At 33.3% G+C, this 11,258-nt stretch overlaps 1 protein-coding gene across 1 annotated transcript; it reads left to right on the top strand.

Moving 5' to 3' along the window:
* The first annotated feature begins 6,388 nt into the window (after nucleotides 1-6,388).
* Nucleotides 6,389-9,427, top strand: LOC132565054 (sialate:O-sulfotransferase 1-like). Its single transcript, XM_060229660.1, has 3 exons — nucleotides 6,389-6,467; nucleotides 8,402-8,722; nucleotides 9,066-9,427. Exons 1-3 carry the CDS (start codon nucleotides 6,389-6,391, stop codon nucleotides 9,425-9,427), a joined length of 762 nt encoding a protein of 253 aa, XP_060085643.1.
* The last annotated feature ends 1,831 nt before the right edge of the window (nucleotides 9,428-11,258 follow it).

The following is an 11,258-nucleotide window of genomic DNA, read 5'->3' on the forward strand; positions in this document are numbered from 1 at the left end:
TTAACCTTACTAAAGGTTTATCTCATCAGCATCAATAAAATTTATTCCCTTGAATATTCGATTCTGTAGAGTCCTTGCTTGATATCTCTCGGTGGAGATCGCCAGCGTGTTTGAATTAAATGACCTTGTCATCAATAATATTGCGAAGCCATACCGCATTCAAATATTTTTAATAAAAACAGAAGGCTTTTAATCATAATTACAAAGTTACTTAGGAAAACTAAAAACAGAAGTGTTAACGATCGCCAATATAGACGGTTTCACCCCTCTGAGGGGATACAAGTCGCCCCCTAACGTCGCCAGAACACTGACTTTCGTCGATGAGACGATACCCGGACACTTGAGGAGTCATGGAGACGAAAAACCTGCCAACCAACCAACCATTACATTTACATTGAATCGCTTTGTTATTTATCAGATGTTTTGTTCTTTCTTCGGTGGAAATGATGCAAGCAGAGCAGCAAGATCGAGTCTGACATAATAACCAATAGACGAATAATTAACATAAAACAAAACGTAGGATATATCTTTATTTGTGTGTTTCTGATTTTAGATTGGAAGGAACACGTCAGAAAAGGGTGCCTAAAATGGGAGAAATCCTACACAGTTTGGACTGCGGAATTTAAAAACCGGTTCTTGCTCGTACGTTATAGGGATTTGAAAAATGATCTGATTCCTACCTTGAGGCGGATCAGTGAATTCCTAAATGTCACGGCATCAGAGAAAGATTTAATATGTACTGATATCCGATTACTAAAGGAAGGAAATACCAATTGTCTAGTAATTCTGACTAACCTATGCTCTCCTAATCCCATCCTCGATACTTCAGAGGTGCAGAGAGTGAAAGTCATCGTAGCCAATGGAATATGTCATGGCAAAATTGAAGGCACAAGCGAAGTAATTTAATTGTAATTAACTGTAATTAATCTAATAAAAAATGACCCTTCATAGGCTAGTACGCTGTTTTAAAGATCACAATGGAGAGGTAACCAACTTCAAAGCCATTTACAATATATCGTTTGATGTACATCAAAGGATCGTTTTCGTCTTTTAGAGGTTTAGAGAGTGAAAGTGAGCGTAACGCCTGTTTTAATCTATATCGTTTTCGGTTTTTAGTTTTCAATACCTTATTTTATTTCTAAAAATGGGGAAGGGGGAAACTTTGCTTACATATCACAAATAGTTTTCTCTAGATCGAGATAATGTAGAACCAAAAATTCTATATGGATGGAACAATCCCACGTGCTTTGCCTAGATTGTGAAGTGGTCTTTCGTTTCCCTCTAGGGAAGGGTAAAGTTTACTATATTTTTGATAAGAAAATAAAAGTTTGGGTACACTTTGTTTTCAGTGGTATGTAACCCACACATGATTTTAATTGCTGACATCAGTTAGCAGTTTGAAGACACGGGAAAAAATGTGGAGCTTATCTCTGTGGCTTGAATAGGGCAAGAGTGAATAGTGTACTCTAAGGGAGGAATTGTAAAAAATCTTCTCCAGACAAAAATGTAGAATCTTAACTTTTTTATGAATGAAAAGGACTCAAAGTGATCTATCAATTTAGTAATTTTCAAAACTTCCTAGTCCCCCGTTTACCACTAAGTTTGTATACGGAAATAAAAGTTTGCGTATTTTTTTGAAAAAAATTCAATGAGATTTTAGTTTAGAAAGCAATTTGGTGGAATAAGAAAATATATGAATTTCATCCCTGAGGCCTGAAGGATGGGGCTCCAAGGGGGAAGTTTGCTTATATTTCAATAATGCTCTTCTCAAAACTTGCCATAGACTGATCAAACTTTTCATGGACAGACACATCCCTAGATCATAATAATCTCAGTTCGTTCACTATAGGTTATAAAGATATACATAGGAAAATTATATTTTGGGTATATTTGTCGTTAACGATAAGGAGTAATTCTAATTTCATTAATATTGTCATCATATAGCAGTTGGCGGATATAAACGATGGTTATATTCGGATACAAGTTATTGTAAAGACCAGTGTGTAACTTATTGTTTGTGGACGATAGTCATAGAAATTAGTACATCGAAAAATAAGATTACTGGAACTGCATGGTATATGTTATGGAATTTAAAATGTGTATACTATTAGACTGTCATGACATATTTGATAAGAAAGTTAGTTTTATTGGAAATAAAGCAAATCATGTTCAAAACTGTCATCAGTTTTACCCCTATATATATACAACTGTAAAATAAAATAATTTTGTCCAAATTGTTCTGAATTGCTCTTAGGTAAAGAAGACTCATTTCTGTATTAATCGCGTGCCTGATCTCCTATGTAGGCAGAGGGACAGGGGCTAATGCGGGAATAGAGCAGTCGCTCTAACGCTCTTCTCTTTTTTAGGCAAGAAACATTCAAGAGAAATACAGCAAATAATTATGTGGGAATGGCAGGGTTTTGTTCACATTTAATTTAAAGCGGTCTTGTACAAAGGGAGTCAGTTTGTATAGATATTGGATCTGAACCCCCGAGGGAAGAAAATCGGAACTCAAGCAATTGTAGATAGCAAATTCTGTAGGAATTTCGTTCAAAAGTTTCTGTTCAAAATTTGTCTTACCCTCTTTGGGCGAAGGGACCTGAACGCGGAAACGCGTTCAAACGTCATGGAAATATTACAATACATGGTTTTCCTCGAAGGCGAAACAAATACTATGATATATCACAATTAATTTAGTAAACAGTAGAGTGGTTTGGCATGAAACCGGACTGGTACTTGTAAAACAAATTGTTTTGCATGAAATGATTATGAATATTATTATCTAAAACTTTATTTTAAAACTTTAACAGTTGTATTACTGTGGCTAATTTCCAACTAGATGGATACACATTAAACGACAAAGAAAAATTAAGCAGTATTTTAAGTGGTTTAGAAACCGTCTTCTGTAAATTTTAACGAATAGTATATTATTTCTAAGAATAAAAGCACGCGGGCCACTTTCTTAATTACTTTACACGTACATCATATCTACCTTATTTGATCTCCTGATTTTCTTTGATCAAAAATAGTAATTAAATGTTCATAATTAAGTTTTTAAAAGTAAAATGTGCAGGTCATATTGTGACAAATCTTTTATTGAATCTGATATTTAGAATCATATTTAGCCCACATAGAACAGTTGTATACTCAATGCATTCCTATTTAAATGTCAAACGAAGAGCAGTTATGTAAGGAAATTCATTGTGTTAAGCTCATGATTATGAAAATACACGTTGACAACGGACATTGATACGAACAAGTAAAATTACTATGTGGACAGGTATTTCAATGTAACGTTCTGACGCGCATCATTTAAAACATCTATACAAAAATGCAGTTAACACACCAGTTACAATACAAAAGCAAGGAAGGTTATTTCATAGATATCTTAAAGCTGTCGATATCTGTACTAAAATATGCCAGTGGTGGATTTATAACGCAAGTTTGTCACACTCTGTTTACAATTGGTTGGCCCTAGTTACCGTCTCTGTGTTTCTCTAATTGGCCATTAAGAATACAATAAGTATTAATCTATCTTTCAGAAATGTCTGCATAACCAAACGAGCTACAGAAGATCATAATATGTCGGCAGAACATTTCAATAAATGGAATTTAATTTGATTTAAATTGATCATCCCAAGGGCAATCTCATAAAAAATCTTCAACGATTGCGTATAACCAAGAATCTCAAAGTATTCTGTATATAATATAAAGAAAAGGTTTGCTTCATTGTACACTCAAAACTTAAAATAAAAACGTAAAGTAGCGAAGTGTAGCATTAGATAGAAAAGAGAGATTAAAACAAAAATACTCATTTTTTTGCACATTCAAGTAAGTGCTTATTTTTAGATCACGTGATAGTGACAGTCTGTACAATCTACCCGTAGGGCATATTCATTTTAATATTTAGATATTTCAAATGTGTAATATATATCTAACTGTTACAACAAAAGCTTCGGTAAAGGTCAAATCTGACAATCTTTCCCGCTAAACAATGCATTGACATACCTGTCGAATTTGGACCCTAGTTTAATGTGTGTTTGTACAATTCGTATCGATATATGTTTATTCATTTTTAGAAAATTAGAAAATCGTTTTGTAATTATGGTTATGCAGTTTGTAATTTCTTGGCCATGCGAGTTGATAGAGTAGATCATGAGATCAAAGCCTGCACAAAACTCGAGTAAAAAATTGTCTTCCTTCGTCCGTTGTGTTACAATGTCCAATACAAAAGTAAATTAACATAATGCATTATTTACAGTAATGTGATTGAGCCGAAAATTCCATTTAAATTTCTTGTGGTAATTTTACCTGAAATTTCTAAATATATATAAAATAATGCAACGTATGAATAACACAAACAGTTGAATGGTTAGTTTGTTTCTCTTTTACATTTCAGACTATCTTATTGTCACGATTTTATTGGCAAAAGGAATCGGGCAATAAACTTAGCTTATCCCTCCCCTTGCTATTATATACAAATATACATATCAAACGAATAACGAATGAATATAGTGATAAATACTAAATACAAAAAATTTAGTTATAATAATATCACTCAATGACAGGGACAAGAGTCAGTCCGAAAGTCAACTTGCATGGAAAGCATCAAAGGCCAATTGTCAATTGTCCATACATATTTACTTTCCTTTGCTGAATCAAAACAGATAACGAGGGGACAAAAACCTGGCACAACAATGTATGAACGGGATATTTATTGGTATCAGTAATAAATCTCTGAATCAACTCAGGAAATGAATTTTTCCTAACTACACCTAGCTCATTGCAACCAATTAGAAATGTTTGGATTTTAAGTGGAAAACGAGAAGTAGTCTTTAGTTAATGAAAATAGGACAATGAAGTGAGAGCAGTCTTCAACTGGCACAGACAGGGCTATCTAATCAGTGGAAATTAAATAAATCAGCGTCCAAGTTACTAATTATCTGACATAAAGTTATATTAATGTTCCTGGCTCCATTAACTTAAAAAAACTAAGTGCACTTGTGTTCGGCACCTTCAACGGGTTGAAATTAGACAAGATGTTTTATTGAACTCATGGGAGACATTGTGGGAAACAGAAAATATGTTCCATTCAGACATATTTTCTGGGGTAAAGTTGGTAATATGTATTTGAGTTCTTGCTAGTGGATCATTAAAAAGTCTATTGAGACGAAGATGATATAGGTCAGTAGTATCATAGATGTAAGGTTTAGTTTTGGCTTCATACTTACATTACGGGTGTCGTCAGTGAAGCAGAAGTTGCTTACTCTGGTCTGAATCTCCTTGTAATTTTTAGGAGTCTCCGTGTAAATCTTATTTTAGATTATGATTATGTTGATACTTTCTTGCTGTTTTTATCAAACATACCGTGACTAAAACTTGTTTTCCCGTTTTCTTACAGGAAAATTTATAGTTTTTCATATTGAACGCCAAATAAAGGCATTTGTATCTCGGTAAACAAAAAATCCGGTCGATATTTTGCATGAACACATCTTATTCACCTGAAGTGTTGAGGTCGAATACGTTATAGAACAACAAAGAACAGAAACAAAGTTTGATTCTTTTGGTAATCATTCCATATTTTGAAAAAAAAAGTTAATGAAAATGTAATTTTATAGGTGAAAAATGTAAATTTTCCAAATAGAATATGTGATACTTAAAATAATCGTAATCATTTCATGCTTTTTTTGTCAATAAAATAGTAATATTTTGACTTTTCCATGCCACAAGAAAATATCTAAACGTCCTCGCTGTCAGTGACTTTCTTATAGATTTTAACGAGTTTAATTAAAACCTAAACTCAGCCATTTTGTGGTTGTATAAAAGTGCTGAAACAAACTTGGAAGAAGGGAATACATTCAAGTCGATAATGAATTAAACTACATCATACAGTATATAAAATGAAGACGAATGAGTCCAGATACGGAAAACCGATATGCGACGCAGACCGGGAAATGTGTGACCAGTCACCCGTGACCGAGACACATGCACATCTTTCATTAGTTATTATGCATACGTCTTGTTTAAGATTCGGACTAAAAACAGGTCAAGTATATACCACGGGCACCGACATACGTATCATCATATCACATGGATGACAGAGGCAGTCGTGACTTTTCGTTTCGGAACAGTTTTAGGGTAGGTTTAAAGTGAATTATCCCTGCTAATAATGGATAAAAGATTACGACGACTTTGTGAAATGCTTTTCGGTGTTGTTTTGTTCGGATTTTTGTGCAAATATGTTCTTTGCACTGGTTATCAACTTCATCTGTTCGAAAAGGGATTAAATGTCATTAATTCCTCAGAAAAGCTCAAGAATCCCGAATTCTTGCAGAATACCTCGTTTGTCTGTCCAATCAGACAAGTCTCCCTTATGAAAAAAACTAAAATGTCAATTCATGTTGGTCTTCTGAGCTACCCAGGATCAGGAAATACTTGGACGCGCCACCTAATACAACAACTCACAGGTATGGTTTATATTGATGAAATTTTACAGTATATTGTCATGATGTTCTGTCAACTAAACATTTGTACGGAAAATACGTGAACGTCTAAAGAAAACAAAGTCAGTATCGGTTTTTTTTTACATCAATTAGGTTTCTTCATCAAAGCAACTAGAGTTCTAATGATTTTTCTCATGAAAAAGAAGAGCTATCTATTATCTAAGATATTCAAAGAAAATTAAAAGTATGCCCAGCCAAATTTTACTGCATATTCCTCAAAAGAAAGCAAAATGACACTTTGATATATGGTGAAACATGTAGACCTCTAATTATCGAACAGACAATTAATCTGAGTTAGAGTACCACTTTTTGTATCGTGCTGTTAAAACCTAATTGGATCAGTGATAACGCACTAGCCTTTCACACAGACGTCCGGGGTTCGATTCCAAGTGCGCATGTGAAAAGGCCACATGCCTAAGGATTTCCGGGTACCCTGTCTTTTCCACAGTGAAACCCCTCGATATATTTGATTTTGATTTAATCATCATTTGTTCAATCTAACATATGGGATTAGGCATAGAAAAAATATGTTCAATGACATATTAAAAAGAAAAGCCAAATATTGAACAAATATATCTTGCTGTGAATTTTAACATGTGATGACTTATGGTATCGTAACCAGATGCTTTTTCAAATTTTAAAACTTTTAATAAAAATTAAATCTATCTGTCATAAAAAGCTGGCAAAGTAGTTTAATTTCACTTTCTGACATATTGATGGCGTCTTTTCATTAACAAAAATCATCAAGAAAATACTAACATGGTAACATAAGGCAAAATTTGAATAAAAGATAGCTTTACAAAATGACTAAGTAAAGGGAGAATAAAACCACGTGTTCCGGAAGAGTAAGCGTCTTCTTCTACGACGACACTCCCGATGTAAACATTGGTCAATCCAAGTAAGTAGTATCACGTTCTCAAATGAGAACAAGGAATGTAACTAACGAGCATAAAATGCATCCAGCTTCATGTCTCACAAAGAAACATAATATTTCTCAAAAAGATCACTATGGCGACCATCAAATTTCCCCATCTTTTTTAGTCAACCTGCATCTTTTGAAACCCTGTGTTTCGAGTTTGTTTGGTCAGCGCGAAAAACGTGATAAAGGGAACTGACTCTTCAATATCGAATCAACTGTGAATACCATAGGTTAACGATGCCGGCATATTGCTATCTAGAAATGAAAAAAATCACAATAGGGAAATTGAAATAATCACGGTTATCATACAGCTTGATGTATCTCTGAGTGCCAATATTTCTTAATCTCCTACCGGAGAGTTTGTTTTTATAGTTATTATCGACTTTTCCCTTCATTTTTTATCTAAGTTTAACAACATTTCATATATCTTGTGAAATCTTTTAATATATATTTATAATAATTTTGTAAAGTTTAAATAAGAAATATTACATTATCACATTTTAGAATATTGACTGTATTCGCACATACATTGTACCTTGTGTTTGTGTACACATAATTTATTGATGGGCCTTTAGGCCAAAATATAAGGGATTTAGATGAGCTGAAATGACTATTAATCATTTTCATTGATACATTAGTAGATTTGATATCATTTCCCAGAAATGTGACATTTTTTAGACCAATGATGACATAAATGTTCTCTTTATTTCCAATGCTCTAGTTTTATTTTATGTATTTTTCTCTTTATTTCCAGTACCCTAGTTTTATTACAGGTATTTTTTTCTCTTTATCTTGTAATGATTTTATAAATATGTTAGGATGTAGTGCTAAATCATCCAACATAATAATTCTATTTATCTATATATGTTTTAGTACTTAATGAATTCAAACTTTAATGACAGTACCTTACTTGAATTTTAATTTTTTGATGTGCTGTTGACAGTATTTTGAATGAATTTGCATCATTATACCTTTGTAGGTTATTGCACTGGAACTGTATACTGTGACAAATATCTTCATGGCCATGGATTTCCGGGAGAGTGTGTCTTTCCTAACCAGAATGCAAAACATGCATGTATAGTGTATAAAAGTCACTATTATGAGACGAATAAGTTAAAACAATTTCACAAGGCTGTGATTCTGATAAGAAATCCTTACGACGCTTTTAAAGCCTTCTTTAACTGGATGTATGGAAAAAGTTTATCCGGAAATCAGACGACAAACCGAACACAAAAGGCAATAACAGGCCCAAGGGATCGATTCCACGCCCTTGTTGACAGTTCCCGTTACAATTCAACCGGTGAGTAACCTTGTACAGTAAAAGCAACATTCTGTAAATTTGTTTACTCCGTATCGGGTAAATTTATTCACTTGAGCATCCGCCCTGTGAGCTCTGTATCTATTTTTAATCACCATATATATTCTAGTAGAATATTTTGTTTCCGTCAAGCTTTCATGCACTCACATAATTATACCTGTGTTAGCTATTTGTCTTTTCTGATCACTCAAGTGAAATACGTTGCATATGATAAAACATTTATGCCAAAAATTACTTTACTGATATTAAACATTCTTTAGTTGATTTAATAACCAACATTATATAACAGATAAAAACAAATAAATTTGTGTGTTTCTGTATTTAGGTTGGAAAGAATACGTCAAAAGACAGTGCCTACGCTGGCAGTCATCCTACACCACCTGGATGAAGGAATTTCAGAACCGGTTCTTGCTCGTGCGTTATAGGGATTTGAAAAATGATCTGATTCCTACCTTGAGGCGGATCAGTGAATTCCTAAATGTCACGGCATCAGAGAAAGATTTAATATGTACTGATATCAACAAAGAAGGACAGCATCACAGGAAACAGAAATATGAGTTAACGATCCCGGACATCTTCACAGAGGAGCAAATTGACATGGTCAATACCGCTATCATGGATGTTATGAAAGTAGCAAAGAACAAATTTAGTTTGAAGGATTTTATTTTTGTTAATGCTAAATACTAAAATAAAGACTGTGTGCAGATTACCAAGTGATCCAAATTAACGTATTCTCTTTTATCACATACTTGTAAATTAATATGCTTCAACAGGTAAAAAAGAAATGCATCAAGGTAGGAGTGTCACATTGCAGTGTTTTTACCTCTAGTGCAGAGTTCTTATTCACAATGTGGTTTAGTATATATGTACGCTTTATCATCATACTGTGTAGTTTAGTGTACATGTACGGTAAATAATCATACAATGTTGTTTAGTGTACATGTACGGTAATTCATTATATAGTGTAGTTTAGTGTACATGTACGGTATATCATCATACTGTGTAGTTTAGTGTACATGTACGGTTTATCATCATACAGTGTAGTTAAGTGTACATGTACGGTATATCATCATACAGTGTAGTTAAGTGTACATGTACGGTATATCATCATATAGTGTAGTTTAGTTTACATTTACGGTATATCATCATACAGTGTAGTTTAGTGTACATGTACGGTATATAATCATACAGTGTAGTTTAGTGTACATTTACGGTATATCATCATACAGTGTAGTTAAGTGTACATGTACGGTATATCATCATATAGTGTAGTTTAGTGTACATTTACGGTATATCATCATACAGTGTAGTTAAGTGTACATGTACGGTATATCATCATAGAGTGTAGTTTAGTTGACATGTACGGTATATCATCATACAGTGTAGTTTAGCGTACATGTACGGTATATCATCATAGAGTGTAGTTTAGTGTACATTAACGGTATATCATCATACAGTGTAGTTAAGTGTACATGTACGGTATATCATCATACAGTGTAGTTAGTTTAGCGTACATGTACGGTATATATATACATTTACGGTATATCATCATAGAGTGTAGTTTAGTGTACATGTATGGTATACCATCATACAGTGTAGTTTAGTGTACATGTACGGTATATCATCATACAGTGTAGTTTTAAGTGTATACATGTACGGTATATCATCATATAGTGTAGTTTAGTTCATACATTTACATGGTATATCATCATACAGTGTAGTTTAGTGTACATGTACGGTATATCATCATACAGTGTAGTTTAGTGTACATTTACGGTATATCATCATACAGTGTAGTTAAGTGTACATGTACGGTATATCATCATATAGTGTAGTTTAGTGTACATTTACGGTATATCATCATACAGTGTAGTTAAGTGTACATGTACGGTATATCATCATATAGTGTAGTTTAGTTGACATGTACGGTATATCATCATACAGTGTAGTTTAGAGTTCATAGAGTGTAGTTTAGTGTACATTAACGGTATATCATCATACAGTGTAGTTAAGTGTACATGTACGGTATATCATCATACAGTGTAGTTTAGTGTATATGTGCGGTATATCATCATACAGTGTAGTTTAGTGTACATGTACGCTTTATCATCATACAGTGTAGTTTAGTGTACATGTACGGTATATCATCATACAGTGTAGTTTAGTGTACATGTACGGTATATCATCATACTGTGTAGTTTAGTGTACATGTACGGTATATCATCATACAGTGTAGTTTAGTGTACATGTACGGTATATCATCATATAGTGTAGTTTAGTGTACATGTACGGTATATCATCATACAGTGTAGTTTAGTGTACATGTACGGTATATCATCATACAGTGTAATTTAGTGTACATGTATGGTATACCATCATACAGTGTAGTTTAGTGTACATGTATGGTATACCATCATACAATGTGAGTTAGGTCACATGTTGATAATAACGATCGTTATCCCAAAGAATCTATCAATATAACAACTTGATTGTTATATGTTAAATATATTGTGATTTT

The sequence above is a fragment of the Ylistrum balloti genome, unplaced genomic scaffold, assembly GCF_031769215.1.
Source record: "Ylistrum balloti isolate Yb309-2 unplaced genomic scaffold, AGI_CSIRO_Ybal_v1 Utg369688, whole genome shotgun sequence".
NCBI lineage: Eukaryota > Metazoa > Mollusca > Bivalvia > Pectinida > Pectinidae > Ylistrum > Ylistrum balloti.

Excerpts from the sequence above, each read along its gene's own strand:
- LOC132565054 (XM_060229660.1), top strand. The coding sequence starts at position 6,389 with ATGTCAATTCATGTTGGTCTTCTGAGCTACCCAGGATCAGGAAATACT. Across the intron at positions 6,468-8,401 it reads CCTAATACAACAACTCACAG|GTTATTGCACTGGAACTGTA; the intron begins GTATGGTTTATA and ends ATACCTTTGTAG. Across the intron at positions 8,723-9,065 it reads TTCCCGTTACAATTCAACCG|GTTGGAAAGAATACGTCAAA; the intron begins GTGAGTAACCTT and ends TTCTGTATTTAG.